At 53.4% G+C, this 18232-nt stretch overlaps 1 protein-coding gene across 1 annotated transcript; it reads left to right on the forward strand.

Annotated features, from left to right (window-relative positions):
• The first annotated feature begins 666 nt into the window (after nt 1-666).
• PCARE (photoreceptor cilium actin regulator) lies at nt 667-9374 on the forward strand. The gene is made up of 2 exons (XM_044261834.1): nt 667-4394; nt 9194-9374. The coding sequence occupies exons 1-2, from the start codon at nt 667-669 to the stop codon at nt 9372-9374; spliced, it is 3909 nt and encodes a 1302-aa protein (XP_044117769.1).
• The last annotated feature ends 8858 nt before the right edge of the window (nt 9375-18232 follow it).

An 18232-nucleotide genomic window follows, 5' to 3' on the forward strand; every position in this document is an offset into this window, starting at 1 on the left:
GTCTATTGTGTGTTTTGGGGTCTCCTTGATAATAGCAGGTTGGAGCACACTTGGCTGGGTTGCCCTTATTAAACTGTGAAGGTCACTTCTCCGCCTGGATCTGTAGCCGGTGAGCACCCCCCCTTCTCTTCCACAAATACGTCTCTTCCAGAGCTTTCTGCAATTAAGGCTCATTTCTCTAGGTTTCATATGGCAGGCGTCTGAACAGAATTAAAAAGCATAAGCACGTGCAAAAATAATCCGCTTCCCAAGATAGTAAATGCTGAGAAGTTCTATATTAGAACACACTGCGAGTGCTGACTGGCTAGGCCATGATTAACCTAATAGGCTTAAAGTTCCACTTGCCATCCACATCTGTCAGGACCGGAGCAGAACGCAGGCGCATAATCCACAAGACTGAGGTCCTAGAGAACTGCCCTGCTGCTCACTCACAGCGGAGGGTTCAAGACACAGAGCAACAAGACCACAGGCACCGCCGCCTCTACACGGTGGGGCCAAGGAAGGAAGGAAAGGGGGTTCCAAGGACCCGGCACCATGGACCTCAGAGCATTCTGGCCTGGAAATTGCCTGGACCGACTCGTAAGGCTGCCTTTCACTCGTATTTCAAGGACAGTTCTCTGAAAACTGTGAAGACTGTGGGTGGGAGAGGTCTTACGGGCTGAAATCATGGGGTGCACACCTTCTCACAGTGACATTGTTAATAGCGTTGCTAAGAGTGGCATCCAGTTTTTTAAAAAGCCCAAAGCAATTCTGCCAGGATGTCAGGGGGCCAGTGAAAGATGCTCTATCCCTTTGCTGGTTCCAAGCTGCACCTGCTATGACTCTGGGGAAGACCCGTCCCAGGGACAGAGGCTGGCAGAGGAACAGCCAAGGTTCGGGTGGACCCAAAGCCCAGCGGAAGGTCTCTGTCGGCGCACAAGAGATCTCACTGCAGGCCAACGGAAAGCTATGGAGGGAATGCTCCCAGAAACCGAAACCTCCCCACCCCAGCTGGACAAGTCACAAAGCCACAGGGCTAAGGACCTTCCATCCAAGACGCAGAGCTCCCACGGGTCACAAGGGGCAGGCTTTTCCAGGGAAGAGAGTGAAGAAAGGAACACCCAGCAAAGGAAGCTGAGATGCCACACATGTGGCCAACAGGACCATTGCTGCCAAACCATCCTTCCTGCTCATGAGCCTGAAAGCAAAGTGGATTTCCCTGAGACCCTGGTGAAGGCCCACCAGCACGCCTACACTTACCTCCACTCCTGCCTCTCCAAGTACGAAGCAATCCTGTGCCTCATCCATCAGGCCACCCAGACCCAAGAGCTGCTGCAGCCCATGATCACCTTCCTGCTTCTGTGCTTTGATGAGGTCAACCAGCTCTTGGGCGAGATCTCCAAGGATGGAGAAACGCTCCTCCAGGAAGTCCGGGAGGATTTGGCTTGGCCGTTGAGGAAAGGAGAGTCCCAGGAGCAGCCAGACCTCCTGCAGCAGCTTCTGCAGTACACAGTCAGCAAGCTGCTGGGGCTCAGTGGCACGGTGGCCTCCGTCACCAGCAGCTTCCTGGAGGGCTCCAGCAGTTACCACCATGCCACTGCGAGCCTCTTGGGAAAGAAGCTGAGCACCAAGAGGGCTGCAGATGAATGCCTCCTAAGGGCTCTGGGGCACCTGGAGAGCTTGGCGAGCGGCCACGGGGACCCTGGGATGCAAGGTGGACCCTTGTGCTCTGAGGACAGCGGCATCGGTGGGGACAACGAGTCTGTGCAGCTGGGGGACAGGCTGGGCAAGCAAGCCAGCTGGGACTCGGGGTCGGAGCCCGCAGAATGCAAGCCAGTGCATTCAGCCACGGGGGAAGCCAGGCTGTCAGGAAAGACCTGGCAGCAAAGTCCTTCCCGGATGGGTGCAGACAGACCCCAGGACTGCCCCCTCTCCAGGCCTCCAACTGCAAAGGTTCAGCCCACGGCACAGTGGGGAGCAGGAAGCCCACGCCCCTCAAGCCCAGGCCCAAAAACGATGACCGCCAGGCCGCTGGGGATGGGCGAAAGTACCCTGTGTGAGTCCCCTGGGATCGGGGTCTCCACGGAAGCAGATTTTTCTAAAGGTTCCAGGTTAATGGACACTCCTTCCTTCAGTGAAGAGGAGGACAGTAGCCCAGAGGGGGAGGAAGACCAGGTGAGTGGTGTGAGTCCATGTCCATGGCAGGAAAAGTCTTCCCCTCCAAGGCCACGCTCTTCACCTGGTGGCCCAGAGAGCCCATTTCAGCCACACCCCGGGAGGCTCGAGAGCCCCCAAGCTCAGGAAATGATTCTGAAGATGAAGGAAGCAATCAGTGAAAGGATCAAGTTTGTCCCTGTGCCTTCTGGGACCCAGGACTGGGCTGATGAGGAGGAGAGGAGGACAGCGGTCTCCCCAAGACCCAGCACAGCCAGCGGCAGCAGCAGGGCTCCTGTGAGGCAGAGGAGGTCCCAGTCAGAGGGGTGTCTGCAGAGCCACATGGAGGACCCCACCTTCCAGGAGCTGCGGAGGGTGCAGAGAGACCTGAGCCGGAGGCTGGAGGCATTTTACGCCCTGGGTGCATGGCAGCAGGGACGGAGCCCGGAGCGGGTGCGGCAGCCCCGAGCTGTGGCTCTGAGGCCCGACACCTGCAGGGGCTCCCAGAACAACACCATCAGCAAGCTGAAGGCCTCCCTCACCAAGAACTTCGTCATTTTGCCAAGTCAGGACAAGAGCATCTTGCAGAAATGTGGTCCCCGTCCTGAGGGTGAAGAGCCTCGGCCAGGGGAGGGGGAGGGGCTGCCAATCACCATCCCGTCAGGTGAGAAGACCAGTGAGGCTCCAGGGGCCGAGGACTGGAATGTCAGGGGCTGTCCCAGCAGAACATCCGTCAAGAAACTCATTGAAACTTTCAGTCCCGCCAAGAGTCTGAGGACCCTAGGGGACTCCAAGGACGCTGGGCCAAGCCCCTGCCTCAGGAAGTGGGGGATCCCCATCATGCCTCCCAGATTTCCCATTTACAGGGGGCTTGCCCCTTTGTATCCCAAGCCCCGAATTTCTCCAGCAGCAAGTAGAGAATCTCTCCAGGAGGGCCCAGGCTGGAGGCCCTTATCGCCTATCTTCCCCCGGCTGCTGACCTCAGGAGTGCCCAAGAAGGAGGACCTCAGTGTCAACAGTGAAACAGAAGATGACCCAGAGCATCTCCCTCCACCGCCTCCGGAAATCCTGATGGACAAGTCGTTCACCTCTCTGGAGCCCCCGGAGAGCAGCACGCCAGCAGGGAGCTCTCCCAAGGGGACCCATGTGCCAGGGCCGGGAGGGGCCGACCCTGCCCGGAGAACGTGGGCTTCCCCGAAGCTAAGAGCCTCCATGAGCCCCACTGACCTACTACCCAGCAAGAGCGCGACTGCCCCCACCAGGCCCCACAGCACAGGGCCAGGGGCCAGCAAGAGCGGCTGCGGTACCAGAAAGGTCACCATGGACCTGAGCCGCCCGTCAGTAACCGGCAGAAACCAAGAGGTGGAGGGCAAAGGGGCTCCAAGTCAGGCTCCCACAGACAGGGTCACCAGCCTGTCCAAGCATGCCCAGAAGGCCATCCCCTGGCACCACTCCAGCCACACACCTGGGCAGAACAGGACCTTGGAACCCAGCCTGGCCAGGTCAACACGAGGGTCGCATTCTCCTGAAGCCCCCAGGCAGAGCCAGGAGAGAAGCCCCCTGCTGGTCAGGAAGGCCTCTTCCACAAGGGGATACTGGACACCCCGAGCAGACAGGAGGCAGCCCTCCTCTCACAGACCTGCCCAGCCAAGTGCTCCCCCTGTGCATGGCTCCCCCAGCCCACCGGTCAGCCCTCCGATAAGCCCCACGGTGCCCAGCCCCCCAACGATGAAGGAAGGAGCTTCCCCCCCGCCCCGGCACAGGCCTCCCAACACTCCCCCGGTGAGCCCACCCGCATGGCACACCTCCAGCCCCGCTACCCCGCACACAGAAGCGAGCTCCCCTTCCTCTGCCACCTCCCCCTCCCCCCCAGTGTCCCCTGCTCTGGGGCACAAGCAAACAAGAGCCTCCGAGGACAATCAGGCAGCCACGGCCAAAGCGTCTGGGAACACACGTTCCATATTCTGTCCAGCCACCTCCTCTCTGTTTGAGGCGGCCCTGCCACCTTCGACAGCCCACCCACCTGCCGCAGCATCGCTGCCCCCTGAAGCTGGCAGCCCTCGCGGGACCCCCGCAGGGGGCTGGAGGAGCTCAGGGCCACGGCAGAGGGCAGGCTCACAGCGGGGCATGGCTCTGTGTGCCCTCAACCCTCAGCCTTTCATCAGAAGGACAGCTTCTGACCGCCGGCCCAGTGTCCGCCTTCGGCTGCCTGTCCCCGGCGCCCCCAGCGACGCTTGTCAACCCGCGCTCAGCAGGAGCAGGTAAGGAGGGTCCTCGGGCCAGAGCCGAGAGCCGAGAGCCCCTTGGGGTCATCTGGGTCAGTAGTTTCCAGACTGTGCTCCAAGGGGAGAGGCCGAGGACAGGGGGCTGCGATATGACCTGCCTCCCGCCATCGGACCCATCCTTGAGCAGCCGTACTTTCATCTGTTTCTCATTTCAGGCTCCAAAAAAAGATTTTTTTTAAATTTTTATTTATTTGACAGAGATCACAAATAGGCAGAGAGGCAGGCTTTAAGAGAGAGAGAAGAAGGGAAGCAGGCTCCCTGCTGAGCAGAAAACCCGATGCGGGGCTCAATCCCAAGACCCTGGGATCGTGACCCGAGCCAAAGGCTGAAGCTTTAACTCACTGAGCCACCCAGGCGCCCCTCCCAAGAAAGGTTTTAACTGAGAGAAACTCTGCTGTGTTAAAAATAGAGTTTAAAACAATCACCTTAATCCAAGCATACCCTCCCCTTTATTTTACATTTGCGGAAAAGGAGACAAAGTGAGGTCCCACCCCGCACTGAGCCACAGTCAAGCCGCCTGGAACCAGCGACCAGATTTCTGTTGTCTCTGGTTTACTGAAGTTCTCAGCCTTGCAGGCCCCAAAACCCCTTTAAAACTCTTAAGAGTTATGGAGAATCCAAAAGAACCTTTGCGTAGGTGGGTTGTATCTCTCACTTTTTACTGTATTACATTACAGTTGAGAAATGCCTAAAATATCTATGAATTCATTTTCTCAATGACCCCCATTATCCTTTACCATTAAAAAGTAGGGACGCCTGGGTGGCTCAGTTGGTTAAGCAGCTGCCTTTGGCTCGGGTCGTGGTCCCAGTGTCCTGGGATCGAGTCCCACATCGGGCTTCTTGCTCGGCAGGGAGTCTGCTTCTGCCTCTGCCTGCCATTCTGTCTGCCTGTGCTCGCTCTCTCTCCCTCTCTCTCTGATAAATAAATAAAATCTTTAAAAAAAAAAAAAAGTAGGTATATTTTCCACAACCAATACATTTAGTGAAAAAAGGGTCATTGTCTTATATTTTTGCAAATCCCTTTCATGTCTAGCTTCCAGGAAAGAGGGTGGCCTTCTCAGAACCGCTTCTGCAGTCCATCTGGAGTGATATCACACAGAACGTAGGCAGGAAAAGTCCTGCATTTATGAAAGAATGAGTGGAAAAGGCAAATAATATCTTGGTAGTATTTTGAAAATAGTTGTGACCTCATAGATGCCCCTCCAAAGTGTCTCAGGGACACCCAGGGGACATGCCTTGAGATGTTCCTAGAGGTATGGAATATAAAGGTTTAGCTTTCCCACAACCCCAAAGACTTGCCTCTACTTCCTTCCACTCTAGCCTCACCTCCATCTCCCTGTGTGGAGGTGTGTAGGGCAAGAAAAAGACCCTTTCATGAGCACTGAGTACCAGAATCGGCGGAAGGATGGCCATCCCTACCCTTGGCAGACTGAGTTCCCAGTGTGTGTTGCTTGGGAGGGCAGCTGACTTGCATGTCATTGGCCCAGCCATGCAGGCAGGCCTGGGCATGGGATAGTAGCTGATCATGAATCATGGTAGAGCCAGTGCCTGAACATGGAAAGAAAGATACATGTACCCAAGTGGGTAGAATACATGGGGAAATGGCATCTTTTCCAGAATGCAGCCTAGGGAGAAAACTCTGAGACCCGTTGGAGAAATCTCTTATCAATGTGTCTCGATATCGGATTGGACAAAGTTCAACCGTCCTGGTCCTTGCTATCTTTGAAAGGCCCCCTGCTGTGACAATCCGCAGTTTATCTCGGCCAGAGTGACACGGGTTACTGACTCCACAGTCCGCTGAGGCATACATGGTAATTTTTTACAAAGTGCTCTGCAGCCGATTTTAAATAAAGTTATTATCTAGGGAAAGTTGTGCATTATCATAGTTATATAAACTTCCCCAGCCACTTGAAAGAAATGAAATATTGATTATTTTTTGCAAGAATCTTAATGTAATGCTGCTGCTCTTTTCTTAAATCTGAAATGAACTTCCTACGGCACAGTGCTTTTCATCTAAGAACCTCTAGAAATGTTAATGCACTACTCCTCGCACTGGCCACTTACTCTCTTATTACATTTCTAAAACTGCGCCCTTCAGGAGAAGAGCTCGGGAGAACAGGGACAATAAAATGGCATTAATTAAAAACACTAACATTTTAAAACAGCAGCAGCAATAATAAAGTAACATAAAATTGTTCAAGAAGAACATAATGCCCTTCTCTCAGGCATCTCCGCAGAACAGGGCAGCCTAAAAGGTGGTTTTATGTCCTGAATCTCAATACTTAGGGAGATGGGGTAGATGAAGTGGTGGGGGGCGGGGCAGCGAGAAGCGCTTATAGCTTGAAAGAAAGGAGGATTCGTAAACAGGAGACTTCCCAAGGTTGCCTGAAAGGTCACAATAATGGCTCATACTCCTTCCCCTGCCTCCTGGTAAGACCACACCTCCAAGCCACTCGGAGCTGAACCTGTTGAATGTGATGGGAAAATGCTCACCACCCTCCATCCCTCTACCCCTCTGCCCCTGTACAGTTGACATCTGCAAGCAGAAGCATGCCAGCATGGAGTGTTTTTCACTCTATAGATGCATTTTTTTTTTACCTGCCTCCTGCATATCAGAAACCAGACCGAGGAGGTAGGCGTGATTTGCCTGAGATCGTGTAACTAGCCAACAGGCCAGTGGGAAAGAGCCAGAAAGACTCAGAACAGGCTGTTTCCCCAAGCAGGGACTTGTAGGAATGCAACCGCCCCGTGGTATCTTGCATCAGAGGCGGGATGACCTGGCCTACCCCTGGCATTGACCTACTTCTCGTCATCCCGTGTCAGGCACAAAGCCCTTTTATAGAAAAAATGATGTTTATATCCTCCCGATCTTGGGGCCCAGGGGATTGGCAACGGTCCTTGGAGTCTCACCCAGGAAGCTCAGTCACTAAGCTGTAGCTGTTATTTATGTTTTGAATCCCCTGACGGAGGGGCCATCTCTGGGTCTTAGCACGCTGGGGCACTGTGAGCATTCAAGAAGGGTCCAGACTTTCTACCCTCAACACAGTGCTTTTAGCCTTTGCTTGGACGGGACCACCCAGGCAGGGGCTCTTGGCAGCGCAATCCCCCAACCCTGTTTCTTGGATCAGGCTCCCAACCCACCAGCCGGGCAGTGGCTAGGCATCCTGCCTCCCCAGCCTTTCTGGGATCAGGCGGATCCCAGTCGCCGCGTGGCAAGCAGGAAAATCTACCTCCAAGCCTGAGCCTCAACCTGGCTGGGGTCGGAGAAGACGCAGTTCTAGGACAAAATCCTTTGTCACCTCCACTACCGGAGACACTGGCCCTGCCCCTCCCGTTCTCCTGCCAGCACCTCCGGTCGCGGAGCGGCCAAGGGTCCTCGATGAGGTGCATCAGGCTGGGCCTGAGTGCAGAATCACCCTCAGAATCAGGCAGGGACCAGAAATGGGGCCCGAGCCCGGCGCGGATGAGGCTGGCTCTGAGGAACACAGGGAGACGCTCACGGCGGAAAAATCCCGGGTATGCCCATCTCAGTTCCCACCCCACCTCACCCCACATTCCGGCCACCCCCATCCTAGTGGGACCCCAACTCAGACTCGCCCTCCGCTGGTCGGACAGCTCGGGGAAGCCTAACCACAGAGCCAGGCGCGCCGCGTGATAAAACTCCGGGGATGGCGGAGAACCCGCTGTCACTATCGGAGAGAAGGACCTTCTGGTCTCCGCACGTGGGGAGCCGGGTCCAGTCCTGGACCTGAGATGACTGACCGCGAGGCTCTGACCCTCAGGTGCCTACCCGTCATGTGACAGGGGGGTCCCTCGTTTCCTGTCCAGGGGTGACTTCCTGTTCATGCTAGCAAGCCGAGTGACCGCAGGCTGTTTACTGAGCGCTTACCATGTGCTCATTCCAAGCGCCCTGTGAGATGCGCGCTTTTATCATCTCTGTTCTACAAAGAGAGTAATGAACATGCTCCAGAATACACGGCTAGTAAGTGCAGAACTTGAACCCGGACAGCCGGACTCCCACTTCCAGGCAGGAGCAATGAGGCCAGCCAGCCAGGAGCACACAGCCCCTGTGGCCCTCGGAGCTGGTCCCCTTCTGGCCTCAGCTGGCTCCACACTTGTGGTCCTTCTCCATTCTGCACCCACAGTGCACACTCGGTGTCCCTCTCCCTTCAAAGCCCCTCCTCTCGCGGCGTCACTCAGCAGCGGGGAGGCTCTGTTCTAGCCAGATGCCAGGCCTCAGCCAGGCCCTTTCCCTTTTACTACGGAGTAAAAGGAAAAGGGAGGCAGCTGAGCAAAGCAGGGTGCGGTGGGCTTTTGTTTCGTTTTGTTTTTTTGGTTTTTTTTTGCTGTTATTGTTGGTGTTATTTTTAATTCGACTAGCTAAGCCTAGCCCTTTATTAAATAAGAAGTGTTTTAAAAAAACAAAAATAAAATAAAGGCCCAGCTCCCAGAGTTCCTGAGGGAGCTGCTTTGTTCAGAGCAGCGGGATCCTGGGCGTGAGGGGAAGAACAGGACTCCTGCTGTCCGCACAGACCCCGGGGCTCGGTTCCCACAGTGCCAACCACTGCAGGCGGGCGCACACCAGGACGGCACCAGCCAGGCAGACCTGGTGAGGGAGGGCGGAGGCGGGGCACCGGGAGTCCATGGGCCTGTGGCTGAGACAGATAGCGAGGGACTGAGGGACTGAGGGAGGCAGGGTGGAGGGGGGCGGGGAGGGGGAGCCAGAAGGAACAACTGAGGAGCGTCTGATCAGCAGCTGTCCTTTCTTTCTGCAGCAGCAGTGAGGAGAGCCCCAAGAAGGACACAGAGCCATGGAACAGCCCCTGTGCCCCAGAACTGAGGGGCGGTGGCAGGGGCGCGTCTCCCCCAGAGCTCTTCGTGTTGGGCCAAGGGCTGCAACGGGAAGCCCGAGCCAGCCACACCCAGGACAAGCCTCAACAGAGGGAAGTAGCCTGACCGGCTAACCAGCAGGGTCACACGGATGCCAGCCACCCCACAAGGCGATGGGTGACAGCCAAGCATCAGACTGTCCCAGGGAGGGTGGCCAACCAAACTCCTACTGAAGCGTCCTAGAAAGATCTGGAAGGTGCACTGCCCAGAGAGTCTGCTGAGTTCTAAACCTTTGCCATTTTCGGTCCCAGATTCTGGTTTGCATTGGGGTACAAAGGTTAACTATAACCTTGGACCCTGACCCTCTTTAATCCTTCAAGTACTGGCCTTAATTTAGGGGAAAAATGCATTTGTTGCAGGCTGCTTGGTGGGCTGGGGTGGGGATTGCTGGGGTGAGTTTCATGGACTTATTTAACCCCCACAATAAAGAATGAAGCAGATAGTGCCCCTCCCCCCACCCCCAAGCCCGAAAGTGTCGTGCCTGTGCCTGTGCCTGACGTCACACAACCAGGAAGAGAACAGAGCAAAAATTCCAACAGGTGTGCCTGGCACCAGAATCCCTTGGTTTTTTGTTCCATTTCGTTGCCTATGACTATTCCCTCACACCATCTGCCTAAAGCAAACATAGTTGTACAAATGGTTGGAAAGCGTGGTGGTTTGTTTTTTGGTTTTTTGTTTTAAGATTAAGTAGTGGCCCAGGGTTGCGGCCACGCCACTGTTGAGAGCTTTGTTTAGGAGCCGATCGCTCCAGAGATAGGAAGACTGAGGAGGAATGGAGACACACACACCCTCCTCCTTCTCCTCCTTCCCCAGCACAGACCAAAACCCTCCACCCATAGCTTCCAGCCCACTCCCGCGGCTGAGCAGCCTGGGATCAGGATCGTGTCTCAGGGGCGTGTCTCGGGTGCTCTGCCCTGCACATCCCCACGCCTCTCCGACGGGCTGGGTACGACCCAGCCTTGCAAATACACAGCCTGCCCTGCATGCCCCGCGGGGGCTGGAGCTCGCGGACATGCACACTTGCACGCATACAAACACTCGTGCGCACGCCGGTCTCCCCGGGCGGCTTCTCCGCCAGCTTCATTCCCCAGTCATCTGCACAACTTCTGCTGAGGTTGAAAGGGAGGTGAAGAACTCCTGCTCCTGCCCAAACCCCGCTTCTGTCAATGCTCTAGATATTTGCTGCAGATCTTGGAATGTTTCCACGGGCGGCTGTGGAGGGCTTTCTTTTTAGAAACGAATTTGCAGTAATTGGGTGATTCAATACCCGCTCAAGAATTCTCAGCCACGGGGTACAGCTAAGGGACCAACCCCTAGATCTGCAGCAAAGCTGATTTTTTTTTTTTAAGTTTGGGAAAATTATAGACTTCAAATCCTTTCTTGCTGAAATAGATCCTGGTTCAAGAAGATGTCCTCTGAGTCCTAGGGAAGATGCCATCTGTAAATGGATTCACCGTGACTTTTCCAGTTATTAAAGTAGGGGTGACAAGGATGATCTCTTCCGAGGCACCCAAGGAACAGATGATTAAACTGCCGGAGGGGCCGCACCACCCCCACTCTGTTGGGAGGCGTCTGTCCCCACCCACACGGCTGCTGTGGGGCTGCGCTAACTGTCCCAGCAGAGTTCCGCGGCAGCAGGGTGGGTTCCCGGGCGGAGCCACACGCAGGGGTGAGTGGGTGGCCACAGGAAATGGGAGGAAGTCCAGCTCCCGGGGCAGGCAGGGCATGGCTGAGGTAAGTGTGTGAGAACAGCCAGGTTTAGGACACAGTCTGCCCACCTGGGCAGGCCAGCTGCGGTGGACCCCGGGTGGGCTGGGCACTGAGCAGAGCAGAGGAGAAGCCAGCAGGCAGAGAGGGAGGCAGCTCACGGATAATCGGCTTCAGGGAGAAGCAGACCCTGTCAGGCTAGGGTTTAGGGGCAGACTTCCTGAGGTCTAAAGAAACTCAGCAGAAACAGAGAAACAAAGGGGGGCTGGCCGGGGACAGCATTCATGAAATGGTGAGACAACGTGGGGGTGTAACCACAAGAACAATAAAAAGTTGAGTTCTGGGAACCAGAATAGGAAGTGGGAGCCAGATCTGTAGGAGGCGGAAGCGAGGCCGAGCTCCCTGTAAAAGTGCCTCCTCTTAGAGGGCTGGGGCTGGTTTGAGTCTGTAGGTGGGGGCCGAGTGCACCCAGCGGCAGCCACAAAAGTAGGTGTGAGTGGCTGGGCGCCAGGCAGCCTATTCCCTCCCGGAAGGAGTCAGCATCAGAGAGAATGCCCTGGAAGAGTCTAGAATGAGCTTCCCTGAGGGTGCCTGGCAGGAGGCTCTCTGAGAGCAGAGGTCGCCCTCTCCCCCGAGCTAGGCTGCTGACAGCGGCTGACACCCACCATTCTCCCCTTGGCAGGCAGTGGTAGAGGAACACAGGGTTTCCAGGGTTCCTGCGTCAGTCCTGGAGCGGGTCAGGACGCCTCCTCATCTCTCCACATTTACTGAGCACCTACTAGGACCAGGGCAGTGCTGGGCTCCTGCCGTATATCCCCATACGTGATGCAGTGAGAGGCCTCCAGGCCCGAGCATCAAGGACAATGAGCTGATAGAGACTATCATGTTGGCCAAGGACCCAGCTGCTTTAAGAACCTCAAGTCAGCTTCCCCTGAGGTAAAGCAGAGGGGTCTCCAAGGCCAAGGTGCTGGGAGGCACTAAAGGTCAAAGGTGAAGCAGGGCGCAGCTAGCATCAGACCAGATGGGTCACATATGTTTTCTGGCTACTATTCCAACCACCAGACTTAGGTCAAACTACAGGTGAATTACATACTGTGCAAAAGAAATTAAATGTACCACAGCAGGCAGCTTGTGTGGCTTTGACTCAGTTTCCCCCTCCTTAAGACCAGGCCTTTACTCAAACTCATGTCTCTGCCTTGGAAAGCACACTGCTGGTGTCCATGAGGGACAAGCCCAATCCCACAACTTCTCAGATGGGTCACTCTCATCCAACCCACCTTCCGTCCACCCAAGAACCTCGTCCTTGCTGAGCCCAACCCACTTCCTATGCTCGAAGGAGTAGGAAGAGCAGGGTTTCCCTTTCGTCTTGTCTTTTTCAAATAATGTCACCAACGGACCCAACCCATTAAAGACTCATGAGTCTGCACTTTTCCTTTCCAAAGCTGGAAACCAAGAAGGAATGTTGGGTATAAAGGCCCAAGAGAGCCCACCACAGAAAAGGAGATCAGTTTAAGACGTGCATATTATTATACCCATATTCCTGTTTGGGCCAACTCTCTTCCAGGGGTGCCCGGCCACCATCAATACCCATGGAGACCCCCAGAGCCAAGGAGAGGGAAGTGCTCCCCCTCATCCACTAACCCATTAGGAACGCAGCATACAGCTCTGCCCCAAGGGAAAAACATAATTTTCCAGTTCCATCAAAAGGACTCATGGGGGGAAAAAGCAGATAGAATATTCTGGTGGAGGGGCGCCTGGGTGGCTCAGTGGGCTAAGCCGCTGCCTTCGGCTCAGGTCATGATCTCAGGGTCCTGGGATCGAGTCCCGCATCGGGCTCTCTGCTCAGCAGGGGCCTGCTTCCCTTCCCCTCTCTCTGCCTGTCTCTCTGCCTACTGTGATCTCTTTCTGTCAAATAAATAAATAAAATCTTTAAAAAAAAAAAAAAAGAATATTCTGGTGGAACAGTGCTAGCTTTTTGCAAGTATAAATACAATCCTCAAGATGATGTATAGCTTCTGTCCACAGCCTGGGTCTGTGCGGCGGTTCACCCTAAGCAGCACCTAGTTCTTTCTTTGCATCATGTACCCAGTTCAGAACCTGAAATAATCCATGTCAGTAGATAAGTCAGGACAGATGACCAAAGAGACTTTTCCAGCGTTGTGAAAAGCTTACGTTTGACAAGACTTTTCTCGTCTACCCGCAACATGAATGAAAGGGGTTTGAGAAATACAGTCTTTTTTTCTGAAATAAACCGGTGTTTTGCACGTATCAGGGGAGCTGGTGCAGTGAATTTGAAGTGCCAACCTGTTTGTCTATCGATCATTCATTCGGTTGACGGCTTACAGGCTGCCCACACCCACCGCATCTTCCCAAGGAAAGCCTTGCAAAGGTAATATATTTTTAAGTAGCCTCACATCAGATAAGCTGTTGAACTGCCATAAGGTAAATGTGTTCTGGGCCTCCATTAACAGAACACCTTATGCTGCGCCGTGGTTCACTCCCTGGGCCTACCTGAAGTTTCAATAAACTTCCATCAATCCATCCCGACATTTTTATGAAATGTAATTAAAGGTTCGTTGCACATGCAGAGGAGCAAACGGTTCATTCACTCTGCACTCTAATTCAATTTTATGGAGGACCCTGGACACTGCTGGCTTGATTACTGAAGTCTCATGGACTTCAGAAAGTAACTTGACCAATAGCCTATGGGCCCTGTGACTACAGAGTTCCACCCGGGTAGCAGCTTGGATCCTGAATGCCATCATTCCAGACAGCCCCGAAGTCCCACACACAAGTCAACAACCTGTTTTGGCTGGAATGGCAAGCCCAGCAGGAGTCAGGTAGTGCCCGGACAGGACAAGTCAGGCGGGCCTGCATTGGAGGAAGAAGATGAAGGGAGAAGGAGGAGACAGGAGGAGGACGTGGTGAATGTGTCGGTCACCCTAGGGAGCCAGAGTCTCTCCCGCTCCTAATGGTTGGAACTGGGAGCCAGAAGCCTGATGCCCCACAGCTCCATTCCATAGCCCTGCAATCCAGCTCCTGAGGGCCCATTCTTTGATGGAAAGCTGTGATGGGCACAACAGCCTCCATACCCTGCCATCTACAAGACACAGGCAGACTCACTTCTACCAAACCATCTTTTTTGAGCCCTCTGGAAGAACTGAGCTGACGAGCCCTCACTACCTCTGTTTGTAAAGTTCATCACCATCTCTGCATTTCGAGATTCTGAGCAAGAAGAGAAAGTGCGGTTTCCCCCTCGTTCCAAATCTGGGCTTTGATTCTTGGAGAAAGTTAAAAACAGCTGTCAAACTCAGCTAGAATTGACTTCCTTCTCTGCAGGATTCCATGTCTTTCAAAGTGAAAAGACTTTAAAACATCTTGCTTGCCATCACGACTACAAATGTCAAATATTCCAAATGGGGGAAAAAATTAAGCTTCAGAATTTCCCACTTATTTGCACGCTGAGTCGTGGGTGATCTGTCAGTCAGATGCCGGGATTGATTTCACTGCCGTCTGAACAGAAAGTCTTAACTGGGCTGAGGCTAGAGTTAATAATAATTATGCCTTTTCTTTGTGTGTAACACTCTACATTTTCAAAATGCATTTATCTATACTGTTTTATTAGATTTTTTTTTAATCCCATGAGATGAAAAGCAAGTCTTATTTTTTTTTTTCAACACCTTTGACAAATGAAAAAAAGAAGGCTGAGGGAAGTCAAAGACATTTGGCCGGCTAGTGGGGCTCCCCAGCTCCTGCCCAGCCTTGGTTCTAACACCAACTGCCAGCAGGAGTGAGGTTACTCCAAAAGATACCACAACCTTCCATGGAAGAAACACTCAGTTTTCTCCAACATTTACAAATAGGAAATTGTTTTTCAGATCCACCCAAAGGCCAGCTGTAAGTTTAGCCATTCCTCTGAAACTAGTTTGCATGGAAATTCAGAACAGTATTTCCAGGAGAATTATTTACTATAATCACCTTTACGCACCTCACACACATATAAAACTGCCCCTGGCAGGAAGGAAGAAAAATGATAAGACTTCCCCCTCCCCCCAAAGTCTTTGTTCCTTGTTGCTGTGAACCCCCAAAGTGGGCTTTCAAGGGAACCCCCACCCCCCGGGGCTGGGAGAGATGGCACCTAAGCAGACCGCTCTCTCCCAATTTATGGCCAGTGCCCCAAAGTAGTAAAAAACATCAGATGAGACAGAAGGGAAATATAGACCCTGGGAAACAAATTGCCTTCATGAAAATTATTTATCTAGCTTTTTTTTCTCCCCCTCTCCTTTGGAAGGGGACAGGATCGGCTGTGTTTATAAAAGCTGGTGACTTTTTAAAGCTATTGTTTAGTTAATGACTGCTGACACCAGCCGCAGAGGTGCTGGGTCTCTTTCTCCACGTAAAGATTCTCAAGGAGAACCCAAGGTGACGCTGATAGCAGCTGTCAACCCACAGAGAGGTAATTACAAAGCCGTGATTACAACAAAAGAAAACCTTCAAATGTTATAGCCGTAAGTCTTCACAGAGACACCAGGAGAGGGGATACGGAGAAGACAGAACACCGCCCCCTCCACAGAAGCCCCTGGAAGGATAAGGACCAAACTGGAATCCCTCCTGGACCCAGCCGCAGAAACGCCCACGGGGGTTGCCCACACGCCCAAGGGACTGCAGGAGCCCAGCTGGGAGCACGGGGTTAGGGCACTGCTTCCCCAAGCCAGCTGCCCAGTAGGGGGAAACGGGGACGTAATCAAAGTGTACCAACTTCCAATGAGAAGATCCACAAATTCTGGGGACCTAATGTATGGCCTCGCGATTACAGCTAATAAATCTTTATTATCTACTCGAATGTTGCTATGAGAATAAAACGCAACACAAAAAGAAGCGGTAGTTATGTGATGGGACGGGGGAGTTCGCTAATGCTATGCGGGTGATTGCTTGGCAAGACAGAAATGGATCAAATCAACACATTGTACATCTTCAACTCACAGGAGGTTCTATGTCAGTTATGTGGCAATAAAGCTGACGCAGGAGAAGAGAAAGAAAAGACAGCGCCCTGGGCCCTGCCCTATACCAATGAAATCAAAATCCCTGGGGGTAAGCCCCTGATATCAGTATTTATTTCCATCTCCCCAGAAGATGCTGAGGCAGAGTGAGTGGAGAAACATGAAGGGGGGAAGAGAAAACAAGACGGGAAGCTTGACCTGGGGGCAGCTTCTCCTCAAGGCCCAGAAACTGAAGCACTTAAGTATTCTCAGACGAGTCTAGTCCTTCATCCTTCCGCTGGAGGGAGACCGGAGCCCTTCCATAGCTAGAAGCTGTATGCCCAGCCCCGAGAGCATCTTCCGGAGGCAGAGCTCCCGCCTGCGCACGCAGCCGAGCAAAGGACGGGGGCTCGGTTCAGACCTACTCCCCATCCCCCACGCTCCATCTTCATTGGTCACCACTGGCCATCCGTGAGGCCTCCTTCTCACAGGCCCAGGCTAATATGTTGTTTTCCCTTTGCTTTAAAAGTGGTATGTGGAGGGCGCCTGGGTGGCTCAATCAGTAAACTGTCCAACTCTTGATTTCACTTCAGGTCACAATCTCACGGGCATAAGACCGAGCCCCCTGTCGTGCCCCAAGCTCAGCAGGAGTCTGCTTGAGATTCTCTCTCTCTCTCTCTAATAAATAAATCTTAAAAAAAAAAAATTAAAGTAATGATGTGAGAAACCTTTTGAGACTGAAATTTCCTGAGGTTCCCCACACCCCTGCCCCAGAACAAGAACCACCCAGCCCCTCCCCAGCTGCCCAGAGCCCAGCTGCCCAGAGACCAGATTTAAACTTAAAACAGTGAAGGAAAACAACCTTGCAGAGTTATTTGCTTTTCAGCTGTTTTAGCTGTATTAAACACCTCCACCCAGGAGGGTGGGTCTGGAGCACAGGGGGTGGGAAGCTTCCATTTTGAAAGTGCACTTGGAAGACAGGACGATGACTTTGAGCTTCGTCTCTGCCTTCAAAACCCCTGCCAGACTCTGTGCCCTTGGATTCCTACAGGTTCTAGGATCTTGACAAGCAGAAAATGTCCGTCTCCCCACCCAACCCAAAAAGTCTGCCCAGACTCCAAGCAAACACAATTAATTAAATTGTGTAAAACTTTATAAATGTTTAAAAATCAGCCTCTTGGGCATCGTTGATGATCCCCTGTCTAGCAGGCCTTTAACCTGGTTCAGTCAGAATCAGCTGGGAAGCCCCTGCTGGGGTCACAATTAGAGAGAAGCGGCTCCTGCTGCGGCTAGAATTACTCAAAGTCACACTTCAGCCACCTATTAAAAGCTCAACTCCCGGGATGATGCTGCTATACCCCAGCTCACCCCAGGGCATTGGGAGGATGGGGGGCCCGGCCTGGCTGCACCTGGCAACACAGGCAAAATGAAAAAGTGGCTTTCTTGGGGCCCCTGGGTGGCTCAGTGGGTTAAGCCTCTGCCTTCGGCTCAGGTCATGATCTCAGGGTCCTGGGATCAAGCCCCACATCAGGTGCTCTGCTCAGCGGGGAGTCTGCTTCCCCCTCTCTCTCTGCCTGTCTCTCTGCCTACTTGTGATCTCTCTCTCTGTCAAATAAATAAATAAAATCTTACAAAAAAAAAAAAAAAAAGGAAGGAAGGAAGGAAGAAAGAAAAAGTGGCTTTCTCAACCAGGGGTACCCATGAACTTGGAAATATGGGAGTTGATTTGGAGCTCCTCGGCGTCTCTGGGTCATCCTCCTCGGGAGAGGGTCACACCAGTGCTGTGGAAGTGATATACTGCGGGGTGACAGTGGAGGGGGTCCGCTGGTGGGGTCTGCCAGAAAACTTGCTGGCAGGGAGCTGGGGGTCTCACGGCCTCAGCTATGCGGATCTGCCCCAGAGTGTTGTTACAGATCTGGCTGGGTTCCTTGGCTAACACCCAGCCTCTGCCCCTTCGACCTTCACCTTACCCTTGTGTTTGAAGTCATCAGTGGAACTATAATTCTGCTTGGTCACACCATGGTCAACCAACCACTGGCCCCAGGCAAGGCAAAGCCAACCCTACTGTGTCTAGAGCGACAGTCCAAGCCGTCCCTGTCTCCCTGTAGGACTCCATTTCTCCGGCTGCTGCATCCATGGGCAACACCTTCCCTTGGTTTGCTCGTGTTCTGGCACATCCTGAGTCCAGCACACCCCTCCAGCTTTGTGATCCAGCCCAAGGGGAGGGGGCCCCCGTGC

This window comes from Neovison vison, chromosome 8, assembly GCF_020171115.1.
Source record: "Neovison vison isolate M4711 chromosome 8, ASM_NN_V1, whole genome shotgun sequence".
NCBI lineage: Eukaryota > Metazoa > Chordata > Mammalia > Carnivora > Mustelidae > Neogale > Neogale vison.